General features: G+C 40.0%; 1 protein-coding gene across 1 annotated transcript in view; it reads right to left on the bottom strand.

Moving 5' to 3' along the window:
* The window catches only part of WDPCP (WD repeat containing planar cell polarity effector), a 147,235-nt gene that overhangs the window by 16,910 nt on the left and 104,362 nt on the right, over positions 1 to 25,963 (bottom strand). Inside the window, exon 14 of the mRNA XM_066547816.1 lies at positions 21,531 to 21,633. Within this exon, the coding sequence (XP_066403913.1) occupies positions 21,531 to 21,633 (103 nt within the window). The remainder of the gene's footprint in view (positions 1 to 21,530; positions 21,634 to 25,963) is intronic.

Here is a 25,963-nt window from a genome sequence, read left to right as displayed (position 1 = left end):
AATTAGAAAGGGAAGGATTTTGGCAACAATGCCACAGAGCTGAGAGAGGGTGGTGGTCCTTACATCTAGATGAGGGCTCTGGCTAGGATTTGGTGCTTGACAGAGACCTGACTTTGTGCTAGCACTGGAGAGATCATAAGTTTCACCTAAGATTTTGTATTCAGGCAATCCGAGATATTCCTTTGCCTTCTTGCACAATAAACTCTTGCTGTTTAAATTCTAAACTACTATTTGCTTAACATGTTATGGTCTGGGGATTTCAATCTGAATTTGAATTTCAAAAATTTGAGAGTTGATATTGTGCTAATGTTGTGGTTTCATCATGAAAGTAATTTACCAGATGCAAGAATATGAATCTTTCATGCTAAAATCTTAAAAAAAATCCTATTTGTCGTGATCAATATTGGGATAGCATTGTGTACACCCAAACATACAATGACCCAATGCATATTCTACATTTCCAAAATTAAGTGGTAATTGCCATTGCTACATCTCACACCTGTCTGAAAGAGCCAAATATCTATCTTTACAAGTCCACTGAAAGTTCTCCTATGCTTTAATGAGCAGGATGCTCTCTGGGTAATGCATGCAGGTGATGAGATATCACGCCTTGCCTGCCCACACATCTGTCATTATTTAAACATATCTATTCTCTTTTGAATCTGTGTCTACAAATCAGAAGCTGTTTCCATTCTCCAGGATCCTGCACTGGACTTCCAGGGATAAAAACACATTTCAAAATGTGCAAATCTGCAATAAAACGAAAATCTCCTTTTAATATTGTTTGCAAAATTGACAGATCTACTTAACAGCAGCCATTAAATTATTTACAAAGTAGCAGCTGCTCTTGTAGCAGCCTTTTTTGGGCGTGAAAAATAAACTAGTTGATAAGTGAGAGATAAATCATTTGACTTCCTCTTTGTGTGCCTGGCATGGTGTGCAGAGCCAATTCTGTGCAATCTGATGTTTACAGAGCAATCCTCGTGTACAACCTCCTTAGGCAACAGGGACACAAGAAGCCTTTAAAATGCTGAAGCAAGCATTTAATCAGAACTCTTCATGCTGATCTCTGAAAAATTCAATAAGTTAAAAAAAATGTAACTCTTTCTAAAGATAAAATATCACTTTTTTGCTTTAGGAATTGCAAATATATCCCAATGAACTCCCAGTGAACCACACAGACTTCAGCCACATTGCTGTTTTGCTAAAAAAAAAGAGGTAAATAGCATTTATCTGAGAGAAACTAATCAAGGGTCTGAAGAAATGCAAATAGTTAATTCAAGTGAGTGCTGTAAAACTGTAGACTTTACTAACAATCACACTTTCTTTCTCTTAGGCATTTAAACAAAATTATTTAAATTATTTTTTTTACTTGAACACCTAATTTTATGTAAATAAATTAGTATTTTCACTTATTATGCAATAACCTTTTTTAAAAAATTATTTATTTTTTACCTGTTGAAAGCAAGCTGTCATGATTTTATGATATTTTGGGGATTTTTTTAAAGGCAGATAACTGCTGCGGAAGGCATGAGATTGAGCATAATTTCACACATTATCAAGTTATGATAACTTAATTCTATGCCAGGTTTTCTAAACTACATAAAGCTATTTCTAAAACCACTGCATAAAATTCTTCTGGCATCAAAATCACTGGGAACTTCCATTGCTGATTTGAATATGGTCAGCTCTTTTTTCTGGCTACAATTTTTCTCCCAAAAAAGGTCTTTCTAAATAAACATATTCTAATAAAAATTTTTTGTTTCAACAAATTCCTGCAGACAAACCACAGAGCTTTGTTTGTGAGTGTGGAAAAATGTAACTCTAAACTTCTTCGCTTTTTCTGGGCTAGTTTTCCATGGATTTTTATTTTCAGATTATTTTTGTGTTGTTTTGTTAATTCCCAAGGCTGACATGTTTGCATTTGACAAATACAAGTTGTTGAAACATTGGTTTTGTAGTACTTCTAAAATGCATTGAGAACAGCTGTTACTGTTTAGAGAGCTGGATAAGATTATAACTGAAATTAAATCTGAATATCTCCCAGTTCTGTTGTTTAACAATTTGATGCCTGAGAAGATAAGGCACTTCAATCACTACTAGTAGAATCAATCCTTAATAGTAGCATAACATGTCATTATTTCACTAGTTGGGTAGTAAAGGTATTAGCAGCAGTAAAACTGTTCTAGTGGGTGTGCCAGGAAATTTAAGAATTAATATAAAATTTATATGATAAAACTAAAGAAGAAGCTAACATTTATAAACAGCTGCTTTGTTTTCTTGCTTTTTTGGTAGTGTGGACAGTTGTACTTAGCAGCTTTCTGAAGCTTGTGGTGAAATCTGGTTTTAAAATTTCTGCAAATGGAAATGCTGAGTCTTTACTAGCATTGGTTGAGATTTCCATCTCTACGACTCGTTTGCTCTGCTAGAATCATACACAAAATTAAGCTAACCGCTCTACAGCCTGAATAGTTAATTTTATATCTCCCTGGAGCCTAAGTAATCGGTTCCTTAGGAACTACCCCAGCAGTGCCAATATTAATTAATTAAAAAAAAAAAAAGGTGTAAAAGGTGTGTCTTACAGGGTGATCCAGATGTGGTAGTACCAAGCTGTAGTGAATTTCCAGCTGGAAGGGACTGAACAACAAAGAATTTGCTTCAATTCCAGCCCGTCTCACTTCAAAGGCTTGACTGGTGTCTCAGCAATAGAAATGCTGCACCTCTAGATGTTATCAGGTTTCCCAGCCCGTGTGAAGTTTGCCGGGCAATCCTGGCAGTGGGTGAGCGGCTCTCCCCTCCCCGTGGATGCCTGTGAACCAGCTGGAGTGCCAGGATGAGCAACCTACAGCTGCTACTGCTCAGCAATTACAGCAGGCACCAGAGGGAAGACAGTCCTGGAGACTAGGCAATGTCTTTGTTTGGTAAGTGATGCTTTAGACATGGTCTTTATTTTCCTTTTTTTTTTTCCTTTTCCTTTTTTTTTGTGTTTTAAATTTTAGGTGACTCTCTAGAAATAGCTGTTCTAAAACAAAGCTGTGGAAGAGCTGCTGGCGAGCAGAGACATTGCCATTGTTTGGGGTGAAGGCTGCAGCAGTGGAAATGTGGGCGCGTGCTCCCGAGCACCCCAGCAAAAGCACTCGGGGAAGATCTCATTATTCATAAGTGATGCTCCAGAGACTCCACATAGGCAGGAGCGCCTCTGGCATTGCAAGCCTCAACCCACAACGGGCAGAGCCGGCAGTGCCGAACCTGCGTGTTCCTTCAGCTGCTCTCCGCGCCGCCCGTGCGTGGGGCACACCCTCTGTTGGCACTGCCAGCTCAGGGACCCAGCTCCTCCACTCCCGGCTCCTGCCCTTCAGGCAGCCAGAGCAGGGAGAAGTGCCGGCCAGACCGGAGGCAGGTAGGCTCCGGGGAGAAGAAAACCATTTCAAGGGGTTAATTGAAAAAGACAAATCTGCAAACACGAGATGCAGAATGGGAGCCTGCAAATGAATGCTGCCAGCTGGAAGCTGGCCAAACTGATAAAGCAGAAAAGAAATTGAGGGTTAAATGTTTTGGATGCTGAAGGCTTGGAGTTCAAAGAGGAGCTCAAGGAAACTCCCAGCCACCGAGTCCATACAAAGAGGCTCTAGGCAAACACAAGCCTTCTGCTGGACAGCTTTATCCTAAACAGTTTCCAAAAGGCAGTGGTTCAAATGAATGGTTACGGGATATCTTTCAGCATCTGGGAGCTCTTTTACAAGGAAAGATGATGCCCACAGGTGAGCTATGGCTGAGGGGCAAAAGGAGTTGCTTTCCACAGGGAAGAGGATGAGAAGTGCATCTGCCCACGTCGGGTTGGAAGAACAATGTGTAACTGTGGATCTATTTTCATTCCTTGGTAGAAAAGGCAGAAAGGAGCTCGTCCTGAAGGCCAGGAGTTGATGGCAAGGCTGGAGGTCACTCTGCCTTCCCAGGAGTACCAACTCCAATCCACATCAGGAGTGGAGTGCTGATGGCAACCTATTTTCCACCAGTTATATAAAGACTGCAGGATTGAAATAGAACTTTTTGCCTAAATCCCAAGAGGAAAACACCTTGAAAATTTTTTTTTTAAATCTGCTTTAGGTCTTTAGGGCTACTCTTTTCCATGTGGTGGATTGGGAGCAGGAAAGCCACCTTCTTCCACTCAGGATCAGGAAGCTGGACTCAAAACAGAGAATAGGACAACTGGTGATGCATTTCTCTGATAGAACACTCTCTGTGCCAGCCCCTCCTCTCGTGGTTTGGTGACAAGGACCCTGCATTTCCCATATTGTCCCTCCACTGTGCAACCACCAACCTTGGCACCTCAGAAAGCCTTTTTTTTTAAAATCAGCTCCTAGTGCAAGAATTGTATTTATGGATGGGAAAGTAGTATCCACACTTTTTGAGCAGGTGCATAGCTATGCCACAGCATTGGAGCAAGGCTAGAGTTCAAGTGTTAGGTAATTGTATCTCTCTCAAAAAGGAATTGCCTCAGACCAGTTAATTTGTCAAGATAACGAATTGCAGCAATTCTCCTCATTTGGAGCTGGGCCACTAACACTGATCTGAACTGTATTTAAACTCTTGATGACAGAGACTGAAAAAGATATTGCAATACTGGAGGTACAGGTTCCTAAAGCAAAACTGCATGTACAGCTAGAGCTGAGAGGCAGCAAGGGCATGCGAGTACACATCCTGCACATCCCTTAGATATGAAGAAATTCCCTGGGGCACTGACTCTGGTGCCTGGGCAGGCAGAGTTCATCTTGAATCTTTGGGAGTGATTGAGGTCCAAAAAGGATAATGTAGTACCCATCAAGTCTCAGTTTCTGCAATATGAGATAACACGAGGAGAATTTTTAACTCCCCCCTTCCAAATAAAAAAACATACCCCAAAAATACTCATTTGAAGTTATTGAAAACTTTCTGGTAGCAGCAATAAAAACTCCTCTGAGGGCCTGATGCTGGGATTCCCAAGGCATTGTGTTCTGTCATGCATGTCAAGTATGGTTGCTGCCATAATTTTCTGTGCCACAGCAGGCATGAACAAGTTTGGAGGAGTAAAAAAGCAGAAGAAAGCTTCAGTGAAAACACAGGCTTAGGCCAATGACTGTCCCATTTCTGATGAAAGTTAAGTAGACAGCACCAGGTAAAATGAAATTATGTATGTTCTTGTGCCAGACTTTCTCCTCTGGCTGCCAGGCATTCCTTCAACCACAAGAGAGACATGGACCAGAATAAATCCTGTACATTGACTCAGGGAAACTGAAAGGAATCTCTGACTCCTGCCTTGCACTGGCACACCCTCTCCATGAAAACAATGGATGGAAAACAAAATTGGTTGTTAATTCTGTGACTTTGTCTGTGCCTTAAAAAGCATCAACATGAGAAATTAGACAGATTATTTCAGAATATTTCTGCTCAATAGACTACTTGGAAATGAAATTACTTTCTTTCATATGTTATTCAGAATAATCATTCTCTACCTCTAAGTGCACTTAATTTAGAAAAGCAAAGTGGCTTTTATTTTGGAATAAGTGCATCCACAGGCAGAGTTCTTTCCAAATAGCTAATCTGGTCATTGCCACATGTAAACAATTTATGTAAACATAAATTGATGAGGATGGTAAAGAACTCATGCAGGTATGGCCTGGGACTCCTTACTCAATTTGCAAGCACTTACTTAGACATATCTTCCTCAGGGCTATTATGGTGATCAACCAACCTTACAGAGAGCTAGGTTCAATTTAAACAACATAGTCATATGTTTGAAAAAGAAATGAGCTTTTGAAAACTGCTGTCCCCCAAGTTCCAAGTCTATTTTACTTCAGTTGATCCTCACTTTTAAGTATCTGTCAAGTGGTCATCTAGGATTTAGTAGATCTCAGAATTGCTGATTGCCCAAAGGGTTGGGTCTAAGGCTGGTAGGGGGTTGAGGTGAAGTGTGTGCAGCCTCTTCTAGAGCAGGTGAGTGGCTGCTGAAGGGTGACTCTACATTGCCTGCAGCTGCTTTCTTGGCTTTGGCTAAAACAGACACGTCTTACTGTGTGTGCACTGCAAAGAGAGGCTTAAATGCTAAGGTGGAAAGTTGTGGAAAGGACAGATCTTTGCAAGGTGGGTTTTCATCTGGTGCATCCTGTTGGGTGCTTATCTCTTTTTCTTCTCAAGACTTTGCTGCTGCTCGAGTGCTCCTGGGAAGGAAAGGGCCACCTCAGACTGGAAATCATGTGTTTGTCATGGCTTAGTGCGTGTGTCCACACAGTGTGGCAGCAGCAAGAGCCATGTGGGAGATGCAAAGTGACCTAGATCAGCATTCCTAATTCCTGCAGCCATGCTACCTGTCCTGTGCAAGTGATGTGAACCAAATACCAGTCACATTAGAGACTGACCTTGTTTTCTTGGAGAAACCCGTGTAAAAATGGATATAACAACACTCTTGACACTTACCTCACAGGATGTTGTGAAGCTTAATTAAATGTGTGCAAAAGCATTTTGAGATCCTTAGATGAAAGAAGTTTTTATAAATGCAAATTATAATAATTATGGCCAGTAACCACCATCAACTACTGAAACAATTAATTCAGGTTGCCACAGGCCATCACAACAACGTGTGCAAAGAGGAATCAGCCATTTAATGACATATATGTTGCATGAGAACTCAAAGTCTTAAAAATACTGTAAACAAAGAGGAAAAAACTAGACACTCAGGGCTTGCCTCTGAGGGTGCTGTTGGTGGAAGTTTCCTTGATTGTTTCCATCACCTCCGTGTTTGCTTTGTGATTTGTCCCCAAAAAGGGCCCACCTTAAAGATTGCATGTCTGGGATCATTTTATGATTTTTAAATTTAACGTGGCAAGAAAACTGAAAATGACTGCCAATACCTTGGCTTACAAAAATTTGCAAATACCTGAATATAACTCTGGTTTTGGTTAATTCTCCCTTCACCCGAACCCCCATCCCCCCAACCCCCATCCCCAGACCAGCCCACTTACAGCATGGCAGAATAGACTTTGGCTACAGGGCATTATCCAGCTGACTTTCCAAGGGGGAAAACAAAAGCCAAGCAATCAAGATGTGTCTGGCCAAATACTTAAAGGCCCAATGCACACACTTAGTTGACAACTGACTGAAATCTGAACCATTTTGTTCAGCCTTTCTTGTTGCTTCAAAACTGATTTGGACTTAAATAGCTAAAACCTACAGGTGTTTAAATGCTCTCCCTTGTCAGCAGAGCAGCCTCATCAGATATGGTCTGAGGATGCAGTCAGACTGGAAGAGATATCCAAAGACCCCACAGGTGAATCCCAAAGAGCAGGCTAGCCCACCTGTGGCCCTCAGGCTTATTTTGCTTGCCCTTAAAGACGAAAATTCTGAGAAGTAGGAGTTACTAAGCACTCAACTTACCAAAGCAATTAGGCTAAATGCACTGCAGCTAGAAATTTAAGCAATGCACTGAATTTAATTTGACAATTCATGGATGTAAAATTGAAACCTTTAACAGCAGCAAATTAAATCAGCTTTCAGACCAAGTGAAAAATTCTATGCTATTGAAGTTTGAAAATTGTGAAGTACACACCTATTAAAAGAGGGTTTTTTTTTTTTAATGAAGAAAAACTTGGGACCAGTTAGTTGCCTAACCCACATAATGAAAAATGGGACTACTACCTGTAAATAAAACCCAAATTATAAAACAGCATCACTTTCTAACCTCTGCCAGACTAATGTATTTGTAGTCAGTGGGTTTCACAGGAAAAAAAAATGTTACTCATGCTGGAAGGTTGTGTGGACTAAACTTATTCTGACATCAACAAGCTTAATGTGTACCAAACTTGAAAATTTTTACATGTTTTTTTTTTCAGTGTCTTTAAAAGTACTGACTTCAGGATACTAAGTTGGTAATGTCTCAGGTAAGTTTTCATAAAATGAGGGCCAAGTTTTTATGGGGTCTGTGTGTGTCTCTGCATAGAAAATTAGCAACACTGATGCAATGCATAGAAAACATGCTACACAGCTGGTACCAACATGTTGTTATAAACCTGCAGACCCTCAGACTTTATGGTAATGTGTATATATGCAAACTCTGTGCTTGCACACACCTACACACACACACACACACACATATACACACACACAGAGGATATGCATAAGGGTATCCTGGAATTTGGAATCACAGAATATCCTGTTGCTAAGCTCTCTTAATGACCCTTATACAGTGCTCTGCTCAACGTCTCTTGGCTAAATCCTACAAAATAAGACAAACCTTGGATGCATTTTCCAAATGCACCTCAAGGCACCAGGACATAAAAGGGGTTGGGATATGTGCACGCCTTGTTTTACCCATCTCCAGAGCGCCCTGACCGACATTTTACAATTTCAGCCACACCAGAAAGGTGTGGCTAAAAAGGCACTGAAGCAGATTCAGGGGCAGGTCCTCCCTGATATTTGCATCCTGTCACTCACCTGCTGCAGTGTTTTGCTGCACAGACGCTGATAACCACCAGCACATTCTGTGGTTTGGGTGCCCAAAGGTTTTAAGAAGCTGATGTGACCCTGTTGGCACCAAAAACCCCAATTGATGGGTTGATACTTTCCTTCCCACCCTTTCCCACCAGAAGAGACTGATTTAGAGGAAAACAGCTTTGGAAAGGGACACACTACACTTCACGTGGCCTGTCAAAGGGGAAACGCAACATTGCAGGAACAGTGGGGTTTTCATTCCCAGGTTGCTCCTTCCACTCCCTGGGAAGATCTTCTCCTGACTGATATCCTTCAATTATCTTCAAGAGTGGCAGGAATACCAGAGCATTTTTTCTTTTTAAAACCTCACAGAGGTAGTTTACACTATACACTGCCTCCTGCAACCACCAATACTTTCTTCCTGCCTATTTAAATAAACTGTGTCAGCAGGAGCAGCGACTGTGGGCACCGCTTGGGAAACTCAAAGCCCTGGAGGGAGCTGTGGGCAGTTCCTGGCATTGCTTGTGCTTCTGAAGGTAACCAAAAAGGAAAGTCCATGGAAAGCAATGCAAAAAACTGATGCCTCGATGTCAGGGAAGAAAAGTCACCATGGCTCCTGCTGGTGTCTCCTCACCACCCCATTTCATTCCCTTTCTTGCTCCTCTTTTCATTGAAGTAGACAACAGGAGTTGGAGATTAGCTTCTGTCTCAAACAGAGGCTCACCTCTTTAGGAAAAAAAAAATAATTTTAAGGGAAGGTAATTAACCTACATTGCATTCTCTGATATCTGTTAAATACAGCATTGCTTGTCAGCTACTCCTTTTATCACTTAAAGTGCATTTTGTATCCATGGAAAGCAATTAATGCTCAATGGGAAAAATTTGCCCTTCCAAAGGCATCTTTCCACTTTCCTGCATTGCAGCTGTGATCTTTTTTCCTTTCTTATGTGCCACCACCAGTCCTTCTCACACAGATGTGCAATACCCAGAGACGTTTATCTCTACCTGGCTATTCCTGTACCCTTATAGTCCTTCCTTACAGCCTGAGCTCCCTCTGTCTTTTCTCTGGCTTCAGGTGGAAACCCTTCCTCATGTTTTCTGGCACATTTTTGGACTGGTTTAGGCTGCAGTTGGGAACTCAGCCCATTGCAGGGAGGATCCTGGCACCAGGATATTTTCTGAACTGTAAAGAGTTGCTTGAAGCAACACTCTATAAGAACAGTGCTCAGGGTAAAGCAGGCTTACAGCTCTCTGCTGCTTTCAGGTCTATTTGACTGATGATTTTACTTCAAAACCAGCAAAATTACTTTGGGGCTCACCTAAACCAGCTGAGGCAGAGTGCCATGTGAGCAGCTTGTGCCTGACCCTTGAGGCTCTTCTTATACCTCCCCTGGGACCCCAATGGAGCAGGGGTACAAGCAGCCACAGTGGCCAGAGCTGGGGTTTTAAAAACTGCTTGCCTAGCTGGCTTTTCATCTGTTCCCTTTGTACCACAAACAAAAAGAAGAAGAACCTGATCTGAAACCACATGTGAAAATAATGATCTCTTCAATTTATATTTCTGAAGTCAAAATAGATGTGTTATACTTTCAAGCTCTCCCAACAGCACTGATATAAAGGTTTAATCACTGCTATTTAAAATAATACAAAGCAAAAGTGAGTTAGGATGCCAGTAAGCCAGAGCAGAGGAGACAGCTTTCTAGGCAAGCTGAGTGGCATAAGCAGTGGGAGAACATCCTCATGGCAGCTCTTAATATGAAAATGGTCAAGGATTACTTCATAGTCTTGCAATAGCAGATGGCTGGAGCCATTTAATCAGGCATCTTTTCTATTCCTAAAGCCTATAATTATCTGTTATAAGGACAACATCAAATTGGCACATGAGTTTTTCATTTCCCATCCCCAAATTGAAGGGGGGCATGGCTACCAAATTTTGGAAGGCTTTGCTCTCATAAAGAGACCTGCAACTGCCCAACTTGGGGAATTGTAGCAGAGATGGTACCTGAGTATTCTTGTCCTGGCTAGGATTACCCTGGGCTGTGCAGTGCATGCTCAAGAATAACCACTCCTGTGCCATGGAGTTACTAGAAATCTGGAAGGAGGTAAAAGAAAAGCCAGCTTACTCAGATGCTTATCACAGCATCATGGTGCTACTTGAGATTTAATCTATCAGTATAAAGAAAAACACCACCAAATTTAAGGCATGTTCAGAAGCTGTTCCCTTTCCAAGCAGAAAAGTTGAAGGCAAAGCTGAATCCCAATGATCCTCTGGTACAACAGATTCCCTGGTCCTGGTGAAGGCCAAGCTGATTTAACCATTATGTTGAGCTGATAAAAATCTGATTAAAAGTGAAAACATTTGCATTTCCAAACATAAGGCAAAAAAAGAGGCTATCCTATGAGTATAATTAATACATTCTAAATACTGCTACTGCAGAATATTTTATAGATTACTTTTCATTGAAAAATACTTTTCCCCCCCTTTCACAAACCCTGACTTTTATTTTAAAGCTTTTAAAACTCCCATACAACCCAAACCTGTTTGCTACATTTTGGGAAGTGCCCAAAGCTTTGTTTAAAAACAATTTCAACTTCTTAATAATACACATTGTGTATTTTACTGTTTCTTCATCATGCATACCACTGAAAGACAAAAAAAAAGGGTACTATTTCTGACAAAAAAGCTCCTTTAAAACTAGTTTTAAAATTTTTTATTCTTCTCTTTGAAATGAGTGGACTTCAAGTTGTAATTTCTAATACAGTATTTTAAACAACTTGTGAAGGACTCATCTATCAGCACCAATATTGTCAGGCCTCAACTCACACAAGTAATTTAACATTTGCACTGGGCAAAGCAGTTTACCTCCTGCTGACTGCAAATTACTGATAATATTGACTATTTCTTTTGCCCCAAAATAAGGTGAGATCAGTGTGTGCAGAAACTCTTCTCCTGGTTTTGTAAATATTACCCTTCTTTGACAACTGCAGCACCGGGAACCTGAGACACGCTGAATGAAATGCAAACAGACTTATCTGTTAGTAAATAATTTCAATTAGGTGATGGAAAAGCACCCGGAAATAAAATGTTTATTGCTTTCTTCAGCCTTTCCTTCCCCTCGGTTTCACACTGTGTTTGCCCCCAGTGGACAATGAGAAGCTTAGGATGGGGGTGGTATCCCTGCACACCCCAGCGCAGCCTTTGTGTACCATGGTTGTTGTCACACTGACACCTAATGGCAAACACGAACGAGAGGATTACAGCTGATTCCCCAGGGGTGTGCTTTCACCCCATGTGGCAAAAATTACAGAAAACAAGCGAGCTTAGGAAATGGACTTCACCTGGCTGTGTGGTCAGCCAGAGGGAGGTGACAGCGAGGAGCCCTGGCATGGGTTGGTGCTGAAAGGATGGGCAGCCTGCCACAGAGACGTCACACAGTCCCTAAAGGAAAGCACAACCATCCAAGGCTAAAATGAGGACTCCAGAGTAATCCAGAGGGTTTGTGATGGTTGTACAGGTCTAATTACATCCAGTTCTTTACCTGCTGTCTTGGTTCTATCCCAACGAGTGGATAGCAAAACTCCCCCCACACATGGGAATAGGTTGGGGCAGTACAGTTGACAATAATACACAAAAATAAGGCACTGACTAAAACCTGTGCTTCCTTCATGACTGGTTGAGGAATGTTTCTGGCATGTTTTACTGTTAAAATTCTGTTTATTCTAACTCTCCCCTTACATATCTGAGGCAATGGCAGCACAGTGAGCAGGATGATCTGGGCTCACACTGCAGAAGAGGGTGCCCACACAGGCTCCATATTTGCCTTCATGAACCAAACATTTTGCCCTTTGGTGGCAAAAAGCAAGGGCCTAACTTTGTAGCTCTTTTCTTTGGCCACAGTGCATCCTATGCAGTAAAACAAATAATTGTAGCCACCATCTTGCATCTGTGTGTTAAGAGTTTGTACTATTGAAGCAGAGGTGTGGTGAAATTTAGTACTGAATTTGAAACAGGGTTTAGGACTGGGTTCCAAATCCTTCAGAGGGTGAGCTTATGTAAGGCTCTTGACGGTTCACCAGCACTTACCAAATAATGTAAAAACACATCCTGGGAATATTCTTCAAGGTGTCTGGGATGGCCCCAGAATTTGCTCTTCATCTGGTGCACTTTAGATGTATTTGGAGGTCTCCAGGGGGGATTTTAGCAGCAAAAACATTATGAAGAGAAAGGACTAAATTCAGCAGAGGTAACACAGGTTTCATTAAGCAAAAAATATGATCTAGTTGTTGTGAAACAATGTTAAAATCTTGAAAAAAAATAGAGAAGTCATGCTTAGGTTTTTAACACAAGACTACAGGAAAGAATATTGACTTCCACATTCCTTTACAGGGAAATTTTTAAAACTATCAGTTAAGTGGTTAATCCATGGAATCTAATTTATGTGAGAACCCTACCCCAACTTTTTACTGAGGTTGTGGTGTCCCTGGGCTGGGAAGGCAGGAGGCAGAAATCAAGTGGCTGTTGCAGCTTTGATTATCATAAAGATGATGGCAGTGTGACTGCAGTAAATGACTAATTAAAGTGAACACCATACATGCTTATAAGCTATCATTAATGATATCTTTCCATCGTATTAAAATATTTTGCCATTTCATAATATCAACATTGCAGAGATAACCAACTGCCTCACAATCTGTTTTTAAGACTGAATTTATAGTTTGAAATCTAGTATGATTCAGGACTTTTAGTGTCTTGAATGCTGTGAAAAATATTATTGAATGGCAGGTATTATTCATGCATGAGTTGGGGAGCTGCAGAAGTTTCATGGCACTGAGATTTAAAGAAAAAGAAGTGTAAGTGCAGACTAACTGACAGGAAGGATAGTTAGGGAAAAATACTTCAAATAGCTGAAATTAAATACAGAATGTATGTTTAGGAAAGAAAAAAGTCATTAATTCTGCATGTACTTACTGCCTTGTGCTAGGCACTGCAGATCACTTTTTCAGCAATGGTTTTTCTTAAACAACTCTCTTCATTTCATCTTCTGGCCAAGTGTGACACTCCAGAAAGTGCAGGACTGAGAAGAGCAGTGGATGCAAAACTCACCCCTGGGCCCCGCTGAACTCTTCCCTATGCCTCTCACCAGCCATGTCCTGATTAGACTGTCCCACTCCTGAGATGGGATTTTAACAGGGAACTTGGTTTTGTTAGGCTGGAAGCACTCAACAAGAACCACCATCAGGTTATCAAACACCCTGACACCTGTGGTTGGAATTTTTCAGGGTTGAACTGTCAAGCAGTCTCTTGTGTAGGAGTCTTTGGAGGAAAACAGCCTCAACCTCCGTTTTTGCCGTCGGCAATTCCACAGTATTCCCACATAAGGACCTGTGGTGTGCCTGGGGAGTGCAGTGAAGGAGGAGGAAATAAATAAATTGTCCTTCAATGTTCTTGATCTAACACCACATGTGCAAGGATTCTCATATTTACAAGAGTTTTTCCTTCTGAGCACAGGGACCTTCAGCTTCCTCCTGATGCTGACTGTGCTCTGCCTGATCACTACATCTAAAACTCACCTGAACAGGGAATACTCAGAGATAATTCTTTGGTAGGTGACTCTAAAAAACCTTAACACCGAGAGACTCCAACCCAACATTAAATTGCCACCTTGCATCAGGCCACCATCGCAGCTCTTTTCCAATCGCTCTGCTGTCACACAGCTGATGTGATGAATTACAGCCTGTCACATCATGTTACATTACACAGAGCAAACAGGACAAAACACATACCAACTGCCATGCAAATATGTGTTTGCCAACGCTCTATAGTGCACAGAAAGAAGCACAACCGGCAAGGTCCCCGTCGGAGAGACAGAGGCTGAGGGATGGCTCCAGAGTGTGTGAGACAAACATGCCCCTGACACACTGTGAGCACACAGATCCACAGATCCCAGCCAGCTGCAGCAGTTATGAAAGCACCTCCTGCTTGTGATTACTTTTTTGTTCTTTCAGGAAACAAAACAAAGCAAAAAAGCAGCAGCAGCTTCTGTGATGTCATGAAGCAAAATACAAATACGTAATAATTCCTCTGGCTTGTGTTCAGATTCGGAGCTATTTTCATGACTGGCCAGATTTTGGCTGTGTATGTGTAAATATAACACCCACTTATGTACACACACACGTGCATACTATGAGATGTGTGAATATATATTACATATATATTATGTGGCTTTTAACTGCAGTCTTTTAGGCCACATGTGGGCTTTTTGAAGCTAATGGGAGATTTACCAGGGGCTTTTTCACAGAGCTGTAGGCAAGAGTGGAATCCAGAACATATGAATATTATACTATAATGATATAGTGTAAATCATCTAGTTTGACCTACAGTGAATTAGAGGCTATTAAATTTCATCCAGCTATCCTACACCAAGCCAGAAAAACATGTGTTTGACTAAGCATAAATTGTATTTGGCTAAGACCTATTTCCCAGAAAGGTATTCATTCAGTCTTCATGCAAAGACACTTTCCATGCATCAATTTCTTTGATAGTTTGTTTCAACAGTTATTTTAACTATGTGTGCTTTCTATTTAAATTTACTACAGTCTATGGACTGAAGTCAGGGATGAGAAGCCAAATTCCTACTTAAATTCCTAGCTACAAGGTCAACAGCTTGAGTACTGACTTGCTTCTCTTCACTTCAATGCCATGCCATGGGCATCCCTCTGAGATCTTTTATGCTAAACTATTCTTTACCGTGTTACATCCTCCCCCAAGGTGTAGCTCTGTGAATTCCTTTCACTTTTGAAACTTTCTTCTTGATCTGTTGCCACGGAAAATATGTTGTTTACTTGGTAATTAGCGTCATCCATTCACTGTTGTCTATGTGCATCAACTTGGCTGGAGGTTACAGGGATAAGATGGAATTATACTGAAGAGATCTGAGATGAGAGACCTCACATGCCTTGCAATTTCCTACTTGTTAGTAAAATAAAACCATATCAGGTACAGACAACTCCTTTCAATTTTCAGAATTTGGAAATACTGGAATTTTTTTTCTTGTTTGTCTTTTTATAAACCAGTCATAGTATGTGTCTTTTGGTACAAAAAATGGAAGTCCCTAAAACTGGCAAAAAATAGTTAATCTATGACTTCTAAAAAAAGAGTTTTTAATAATCAATAGGGCATAATTTTACTGCTGGCAGACATTACAAAATAATAATTAAAATATGAAGGAGAAGGTGTCTTCATTTTGGGCATATAGTTGTGCTTTTTAAATCACTTCTGTAGCAGGCAAGAATATGTCACTATAAAGAAGGGGAAAAAATGGAAGACCATGGTAATTCTAAAGCTTGACACAAAACTATAAATCTCTTTCAAGTGAAGATACACAGATCTTTTTGGAGACCTCTGCAGCTAAGCAAACCAACTAGCCTTTGATGTACTCATAATTATTAGGGGCTGAGGATTATGTCTTTAGGCAAAGCTGTCTAGCAGTGGGAAGGTATAGATCAAAACTGACATCATGACACAAGCAAGAGGAGAGGTGAGATGAGGTGGAGCCAAAAATAGTTTGGCATTACTGTAGACTTCAAGTAAAACAAATGACTCCACTTCTTGAAAAGAACACAAGGAGGGGAGCAGTAAGAGCCTCTAACCCTCAAGAGAGTAAAATCCTCAGTACCAGCTGGAAATCTAAAAATAGGATGCAATGCCATGAGCGATGGCTGCTGCTCCCTCCTCTTGAAGCCACTCTACACCTTGGTCCTTCCAAACCAGGTCTTTGCAGATGGCAGCAGTCCTGGTCATACCACGCCCACCCACGAGATTGTTGCTTGCTAAAACCCCCTTCCAAAGCCCACTGAAGAAAGCAGAAATCCTTTCACTGTGCTTAGTGGGCTCTGTGTCAAGTGCTGTGTGTGGCTTGATATGTTCAAGAGAGTGTATATATGAGCACAATTAAATAATTTCAAATTACTATGGATCTTCAAAGACACTCATCTTGGGTGGCACAAAATTAAAAAGGTGCTTGTGGAAACTAATTTCTTGCCATAGGTGAGCTGCCAATCATACTTAGAAAGCATTTTTCATTAAAAATGTTTTTCTGGCTCTCTAGGGAAAAAGTTACATTATTAGAAAAATAAAAGCAAAGAGTTTGATTCCAGAGGTTTTGATTGACTTAAACTGAAAACAGAAACAAATAAATAGGAGATCTAACACTTACACTGAAGGGGGCAGACTCCAAAAAACTGTAGTATGAATAGGTGTCCCCTGAGCCCTCCCAGATCACAGCTCACCTGTGTCTGGAACAATATATTTGAAGCATGAAGTAAAATGAAAGTCATTAAATAAAGGCCAAGATTCTCAGTTAACTTGAAACTTGATGGATGACAAGAGAAAGCTGCACGTGCCAAGGAAGAGCAGGAAATGAAGAAGGCTTTACCATCAGTGTCAGAGAGGGTATGTGAGGGTGAGGAAGAATAGTGCTTGAGAGATGAAAGGAGTCATTATGGATCAGAGGAGAAGGAAATGTTACCAACTAGGCTAATGCAAGGCCAGAGAAGGTTACAAACACACAGGGACAATTCTAAACATGGTCTTGAAATGCAAGCAGGCTCCCAGGACTGTCAGGAAGAGGGGAAGATCTGAGTAAATGATAAGTGATTTGGAGGTAGTAGACTGTAATGCAAGACTAGACTGGTACCTCAGACAAAACACCGTAGGATGTGTCATTATTAATTATTACAAAGAACATGTAAGCCATTCAATATAAAACACTACCACAGAACTAAGATAAAATTAATTAATTCTCCACTTAGGGTTCAAACTGGAGATGCTCCTTGCCAGTAAGGTGAAACATTTAGGGTCCCTACATTTTAAATGTCATTTTACAAACACTGTGGGAAATTAGACATCAGTCTCTGTGAGAACTGATAAGATTCCCTATCTTGCAAACAGTATGGAATACTTCCAGAAATATTTTAAAATTCTATTTTAAATGGAAAAACCTCAAGCGCTTTCATGAGACATTAGTGAGACACCAAAATCTTAGTCAGTCCTATCTAGCATTTCAGAACAATGCAATTATCTGAACATCAGTGTTTTTGTTAAGATACCTCTGTTAGAAATGTTGCCTAAACATTAGTTACTAATATTCTGAAATTCTAAGTAGAAATACAAGGTTTTCTAATTTGCCTTTCAACTATGCAGCAGTTACCTGTCTTGTCACAACATGAATCCCTTTTGGGTGAAAGCTGTTGATTTGAAGGTTAACATCACCTTGCTAGGCCCTAATGTAATTTGTTGGAAGTTGGCCTTGGGAAACTTTCTGACACTGCCTACATATGCTCTTTGTTGGATATTCATTGAGCAATGATGTCTGAAGGGCTGAGCTCCTCACGTCCATGATCATTATTAGCTATGGCATTTCTTAACAGGCTCTGCCATGTCAGTTCTTTGCAACTCAGGTTTTACATTAGCAACCCACACTTTACAGCACCAAACAGACTCACTCTCCCACCACAGAAAATACTGTTCCAGGAGAGTACATTCCAGGTTACGCTCATAAACAGAATTTATTAGTAACCTACATATATGCCAATATTGAATAAATTATTTATTCTCTCTTTTAATCAAGTGAAATGAGGTGCACAGCATACATTTTAGGCAAGGCTAAATGAGAACTCCCTGACCTCATTAAGGAACTTGTGGATCTACTACAGAAATAGTTCAACATAAAATCTTTGGAAGAAGAAACCACAGGATCCATGGCCAATGGTCTGCTGACTAAATAAGGGTGGGGAAAGAGAAGATACCTAATGCCATTTCTGCGATGTACAGTGCCATTACTTCAATCTTCTCATCCCTCAAGATGCATTTTCACAGGCTGTCAAACATAAAATCTTATGAGAATACTGATCCTCAGAAGATTTTAATCAGATGAACAAAAGATATGATTCTGCCAAAATCATAGTTCACCTAACACTTCATTTTGCTCAGCAATATTCTCACCAAACTACTGTGCTCTGCAGGTCTACAGATGTTTTTACCAGATGCCCACAGACCTCCTTAGCTCCTCAGCTTTGAAGGTGGCCTCTTCAAAAGAGTGTCCAGCAAACTGCAATCACGTGATGATGAACTGAGAAGAGCCAAAATTCAGAAAACCTTAAAATAATCAGCCTATTTTTAATTTTATCTTGACACAAATATTGGTATAACATATGTGAGGAATCCACGCTTATAGAACTCTGGATAACATCTATAAATTTTAATTATATTGTCATACTGCATTATTTGTAGGAGCTTGAAACTTTTCCTGGAACTCTGAGTTTGAAATACATTATGCTTGAAGTGAGCCCTGTACACAGAAATATCTTGACAAATTAAATATATCTGGGGCAAGATGGAGCACTCTCAAAGGCTTGGGAATCAGCCAGAAGCAATGACTCATCTTATTTTCAAGCAGTGCTGAGCTGAGGTTTGGGGATGGGCTAGCTCAGGAAATTTCATCAGATATTGACATATGACAATGGTTCACTTTATATATCTATATCTATATCTATATAAGAAATAAGCTGTAGATGTGTGCAGTATAAGCTCAATAGCACTGGTTGCACCTTGCTGCTTAGGTTACTGTCTCTTTGTAAAAGCCTGAAGTGGGTGTTCAAGAAGTTTGGGGAGAAGTGTGACCATTGGTGAACTGAGTGGCTGCCAGCTCCATAGAGCAGGGACCAGCTGAAGAGGTCTGGGTTTGAGAAGAGGTCAAGGACACAGACTTGTTTGAAACTGCATTTTAAAACTTCTGGCTCTGGCACGGGTTTTTTCTCCCCCTCAAAGTATTAGAAAGATACAGCAATTTACATATAAAGCACTCATCATTTGTTTTCACTGGGTCCACGAAGTTCATACCTCATGTCAACTTTTTTTGCCAACAGTTTATGAAATAAAAACATCATTAGAAGGGACATTGCATTAAAGTATAACAAAACAAAACCTGTGGCTGAGATTTCACATGTTTAAGGTGAGATTGAATCTGCAGTGAAACAAACTCATGGGAGATTCCTGTTTATTTTCATACAAAATGAATTGGATGCAAATTCATTACTGTTTTAGAGAATGAATCTCAGTGACAGTTTGTCCCTGGGGGCATTGAAAAGTACTTTAAATCATCCTGATAGTTATTTATTCAGCAAAAGTCTTTATCATATAAAATGACTTTAATAATTTATGCTAATGGGGCATTGCAGACGTAACTGTAGGACTGGTCTGGAGGAGGTGAAGACTGTGCCTGCACATTTACTGCTGAATTGTAGTTACATGTGTATGGCATTTGATAGGCAAGGAAGGCATCTGTGATCACCTCTGTTCTTTTCCCTACCCCTCTGCCTGCATGTGCATCTACAATGCTACAAAAGGCTCTCACTAAATTCATAAATAGCCCAACTTCAGAAATCTACTAATCATGGTAGTTTGCAAGGAATTAAATGAAGATACAGATTAGAGATACATAGATAGAAAATTTAAATACAGATTTAAATTTTCTGGATTAAGTGTCAAAGAATAGATAATGACCAGATGCAAGTCCTGGGTATCTAAGTTATACTTGGTGAATCAAATAAGAACCTAAGAAGGAAGAGAAGAGAAGAGAAGAGAAGAGAAGAGAAGAGAAGAGAAGAGAAGAGAAGAGAAGAGAAGAGAAGAGAAGAGAAGAGAAGAGAAGAGAAGAGAAGAGAAGAGAAGAGAAGAGAAGAGAAGAGAAGATAACTGTACACTTTAAAGTGTCGATTAAGGGATGACCTAAACAGGTCAGGTTTTTTTCAAACTCTAGTTTGAACTCTAGTGGTGAAAGGGCTTGCCCAAAAGCCCAGTTATGGTGGAAAAATAGCTTTAAGTGACTTGAGCATGAAAACAAAAGACTCTGAAGAGTTCAGGAGAGGCACCACTTGATTCCTACTCTGCTAGAGAGGGAAGGAGGTGCTACTGTATTGCAATAGCCTTGAAAGTAGTGGATTTATACAATCTACAGAAACAGGCACATAAATGCATATATGAACTCTCTGCATTTCTAGGTACTGAAGTGGCATTCCCTTGTATGCTCTGGGTAAACAGGGTGATGTACAGTTCTAAAGGAATCCCATGTTACTCAAGATCCCATGATCTCAAAGGTTTTGTAACTGAATCACAAAAAAACCTTCTGAGCTTTAATCCTATTCTACTTCTTGGCATGGGATAAGCACAAAAGCTCAGTGCTTTCATCTAATGATGAAGTAGAATAAGCAAAAACAGAACTGTGCAAATTTTATACAAACATTTTTAGGCTTTGTGGGTCTTCTTCCCTTTGCTTCCAGTGAAGGTCAGGTCCCTAGACAGAGACACCTTCTTGGTTCATGCTATAAGGCATGAAATCAGAATGGTCTCATGTGCTTGCATACATCTCTTCATGTCAATTCAGAAGAAACACAAGGAGAAAGTGAATGAATTGTGAGCTCCTCTGCATGAAAAGTCATCTGTGTTTCAGCTGTTAATCTCACACTGCAACTTTAGCATTGCTATTCCTTATGGAATGGCAAGAATCCCACTGCATGCAAAGCTGCTGCTTTAAAGCCAGGATGTGAAGCTGTGCTCACATCAGTAAATGTTCCATTCGAGTGCTGTCAAAGTATCAATGCTGGATGTGGCTCCAGTGCACACCAGCAAATATTTAGAGGTGAGTCAAATTGCCATACCTGGCCTTAAATGTTGATATCAACAAAGATTTTCAGATTCAGTCCTTTACCTTTTGCACTCAGTTCAGTTTGTATAGCCTGAACTTTTCTATATAGCCACAGCATAAATCTTTTTGCTTCATAGCTATCCTCACACGGGTACTGAAAGGCAAAGCTGTGTGATTTTTCTAATCCTCCTTCTTTAGTTAGGAATAAAAATACTGTTCTTTAGTCAAAAATGAAAATCTGGTCTCACTTTCAAAGAAAACAATGCAATCAAAACAATAACCCCTCTACAAATATAACAACATGTTCTACAGGACAAGTATTGATTAAAACAAAAGGGCTTTTTAGACACCATTAATTCTTACCAATTCCAGTAGTTATTGATTCTGCATCAATGTCATTAGCCTTTCTCTTTGCCACTTCAGCTAGTGCCAATTCACCCTTATCTAGAGCAACGTAATGGATATCCTTTGGAAATAAAGAAGAAAAAAGATTAATCTAAAATGAATCTCAAAGGAGCAACAAAAGGGATTTTGAAAGAAAGAGGTTCTTTTATTATTTAGATCACAAACACAGATGGAACTGATGAACCTACCATTACATTTTAATTCCCTCCAACGCAAATATATTTCCTTACTTGTGCTGTTGAATACAGCAATGAATAAAACACTGACCAATCAGGCACTGATAAAAGCAAAGCTATTGACTCAGTGTATGAAAGAAACCAATCTGTGGACTTTTAACATAACTTCTGTTGAATCAAAAGAATGTTGATAGGAGGTGGCTCTGTGTAAACCAGATCTGAAGGATTGGAACTCTCCTGGCTGACAGCCTCTATTTGGAGCATGCTAAATGCAGATGTGGTGCTTAGAGGCATGGGCTAGTGGTGGGCCTATTAGTAATGGGTTAACAGTTGGACTCAATGACCTTTGAGGCCTTTTCCAACCTTAATGATTTTATGATTTGAAGGTTTCCATCTTTTAAGGACAAATTTTTGTTGGAATGATGTTGTCATACACTCACTGTTGAAGGTTGTTACCCTCACTGTTCTGGGAGTAAGTGGGTGATGGTCCTCCCTGTGCTGATAGTGGAGGTAATAAGAACAACAGTGGCTGCTCAGTGGTTTTAACATCCACAGGGTTGGCATGATTCCTGAGTCACTCCTGAACAACAAGGGGCTTTCCAAAAATGTTGTCTAGCATGAATAGTTGCTAATACTCTGGATCTAGTCTTTTATCTAGAGTCAAAAACAGAGGGCTGCAGCAGGAGTGTTATCATTACACAGAATTATAGAAAGGCTTGGGTTGGAAGGGACCTTAGAGATCAACTCGTTCCAGCTCCCTGCCCTGAGCAGGGACAACCTGCCCTTCCACTAGGCCAGGTTGCTCCCAGCCCCATTCAACCTGGCCTTAAGCACTTCCATGGATGGGGCAGCCACAGCTTCTCTGGGTGACTTCTGTTCCAGGGCCTCACCACCCTCATAGGAAAGAATTCCTTCCAAATATCCAACCTATACCTGCCCTCTGCCAGTTTAAAGCCATTCCTCCTAGTCCCATTACTGGATGCCCTTATCAAAAGTCAAGGCTTTTCATTGCATATTAATATTTGAGGTGAAAACCACCTGTACTACATACAGCGCTCTTTGTGGGAGAATATATTCCTGCAGACAAACTACACTCTCACTGCCCTTGGTTTTGGTCCTCAAGAAGTAAAAGTTTATTCTTGACCATTGATCAAGAGACAATTAATCCCCTTCTCATCTGGCATCACAGACACATGCTGCTTTGTGCATGAACTGTGACACAGAAAGTGAGAAAAATCCAAGAACTGTTGGCAAAGTTTTTTCCCCCACTACTTTGCTGAAGATGCCATTTGACATCCAAAGATTTAAGTTATTCCTTTGTTCTGCAAGCCATCTGCTTGCCGGAATTAAAAGGAGAAAGGAGTGTTTGCTGGAAATATTGACCTCTGCATGCCATAAAAGCAACTATGTTTTCCCTAATGTAGAAGATCTTGGGTGAAACCATTCTTTGGGATGTGAGTTTACTGCCACCTGCATCAATATGACAGAAACTCTTACAGGAAAAGTGACTTTACTGTAGAAAGACACGTTTAGATGAAAAAAGTGAGAGTAATAGTGTTAGGAGAAGGACATGCTGCTTTCAGTAACCCCTCATTTAACAACAAGAACAATAACTTTAAAACAAAACTGAAAATCTTAGAGAAACTGAGATGATTATGCAGGAAAGCCTGGAACTGACTTGCAGGACCTGCAGAGTCTGCAGGAGACAGCAGTGTCTTCTCATCACAAACACAGGTGTGACTAAAAAAATGTGCAAATGTCTTGGAGCAGAGTAATGGGTTATGAACTTGTGGTGAACTCTGTATTTCCTCTCTTTGTAGGTCTAACTTGGTTGTCAGGAGAAAAAGGCCTGAGCAGCAAGGTATGATTTCTATGAAGATTAAACAGCAGATACTGTCACCTTATTTAGATAACAATAGAAGACCCAGGGGCTCTTGGACAAGTCTGAACTTACAGAAATTTGGATGTACAGGCAGACTTACTTAAAATACATTCTGACAATATTTAAGGATTGTCTTTTTGTAGCTGAAACTATGAGAAGTATTGTATACCTCTGTGCAATTTCAAATAGTAAGCTTGAGGATGGAGTGGAAACAACTGCAGAAAATGATGTTTTGTCAGTGAAGAGCTTGTGCACTCTGTGTATCAAAGCAGCTGTTATTTCAGGTCTTGGTTTTGCCCATTTTCTGGTTTGAGTAAAAAAATGTAAAGGTGTTAGACATCCATCATTAACTAACAGGGGCCTTGTAAGAAATAAAGGTTTGCAGTAGGTTGGTAAGTGGCTTGCTTTGTGGTTCCTCAGGTTGCTGGTCATGAAGAACAATAAAACAGTAGCCTTTGCCTCATCTCTAAACCAGCTTTAGAAAGAAAAGATTACAGATATGAAACATCCTAATTAGACCATTTTCATTTCAGATCTAATTTAGGTGTTTCTCATTCAAGTAAACCAGCATAAGTAGATTTTTCTAAGAATTTATAAGTCTCTGAGTAGATTAAACCAGAAAACTGAAAAACAACAACAAAAAAAAGAAGCACCAGATTACAGGCTGCTTTAAAGAATGACAGGAGAAAAAGGAATTAAATTATCTGAATATTCATGAAGGATTTTTTCACACAATTACCTAAGAATTTTTAAGTCCAAAGATCACATCTCTCTCAAACACAATGGTGACAATAAAAACAAATTCCACCTGCTTATCAGGAGCTTGTTGAAAGGGCTCTATTTTATCATTTAACAGTTTGCTTACTTTTTGGACTACTTCCCTTTCCCCCTCACCTTTGTGACTTACAGAGCTGGCCACTGGTGAGCAGAAGTAATTTGAAACATGATGTTCATTGTCTATAGGATATTTCTGGGCAACACTCCAACATTTCTTCGAAGCATGCACTTTCCTCATCAGTGTATCACCCAAGATCTGACAGTTTTATTAAAGTGTCTTTTCCTTGCATTTTCTGCTACCTTTGGTACATGGGATGGCCTTTTGAATTTTCAGCAGCTGAGAGCTGGACTGCACTACAAAAGCATTTCAAGCTAACAACCTTTCCACTGCTTGATCTTTTCTGTCACAGATTGGATCAGTCACTGTCCAATACATGGAGCTGTTGTTCTTAATATTATGTCCTTTTCAGTTTTTGGTTTTTTTTTAACTTTGTAGGAGATTATATTAATTGATAGACTTGGATGTGACACAAGAGTAAAGCTCAAGGAGAGACACAGCAGTGTATGTGTCTTGCTACGGCCTCATCTAGTGACACTATAGCTATAGTTGTAAGCCTTTTTTGTTTTTTCTTTTTCATTTCTTTGAAAGAAATTAGCCCTCAGATAGCATTCTCTCAAACTTCTTTGCAGTCTCAAAACAAATAATAGGAATGCTGTAGAGCCCTGTTTGGTGAAATTGATGTAAATTCTCTAAGATATAGGACATTTTCTTAGGAGTCTCAGGTGATGGGTACTCAATGTTTGCATCCTCCTCAACCTCTGTTGTATCTATTTCTCCTTTCCGTTTTTGTTCCTTCTTTACTCTCCTTTAATTAACAGATCTTTCTCATTTTGCTTATGTCATCAGGTAACTTTATTTAGACTACTATTTCTTCTTGAAATCCCATTAAATTAATTTGGAATAAGGTGATGTGACTCCGAGAGCTATCTGAGGTTTTAAAAATGGATAAAACTGCTTTAAATATATGCAAAATCAAATCGTATACTAGTAATTGCATTTTGCCCTACATAAACAATATATAGGAATCATTCAGTATTAAGCAGAAGTGAGGGATGCCCAACCCTAACTTAGCAGTAGCATTGTTATACAAATACCTAAAAGGACTGTAAGGTTTCAGGGAACAGGTTATCTAATTTTCACATGGTATTAAGCACAATGAAGCAAAATTCCCTAGAAATTACCATGCACAAATAAATACTCTTAATGACCTATGAATGTTTAAACTTCTTGAGTCCTGTACTTTGTGGACTTGCAGCAGTACCACTGTTAGCTCATTGTAAAGTTTGTTCATTAGCGACTGACTTAGATGATGAATTGCAAAAGGACATTTCCCCAGAGGAGGCAGAGATGTGTGCTGCTTGTAGCATAATTTAGGGGCAACTATGAGGAATTTCAAAGGTAATGCAAGCAGAACAAGGACATTAAAGAACTGGTTTTGATCTCACAATGACATAAGCCAGGAGGAACTTTTCAGAAATATACATTTATGTTTAAG

The sequence above is a fragment of the Molothrus aeneus genome, chromosome 3 (assembly GCF_037042795.1).
Source record: "Molothrus aeneus isolate 106 chromosome 3, BPBGC_Maene_1.0, whole genome shotgun sequence".
Classification (NCBI taxonomy): Eukaryota; Metazoa; Chordata; class Aves; order Passeriformes; family Icteridae; genus Molothrus; species Molothrus aeneus.
Note: the sequence above shows the minus strand (reverse complement) of the source record. Positions and strands in the feature narration are given on the sequence as shown.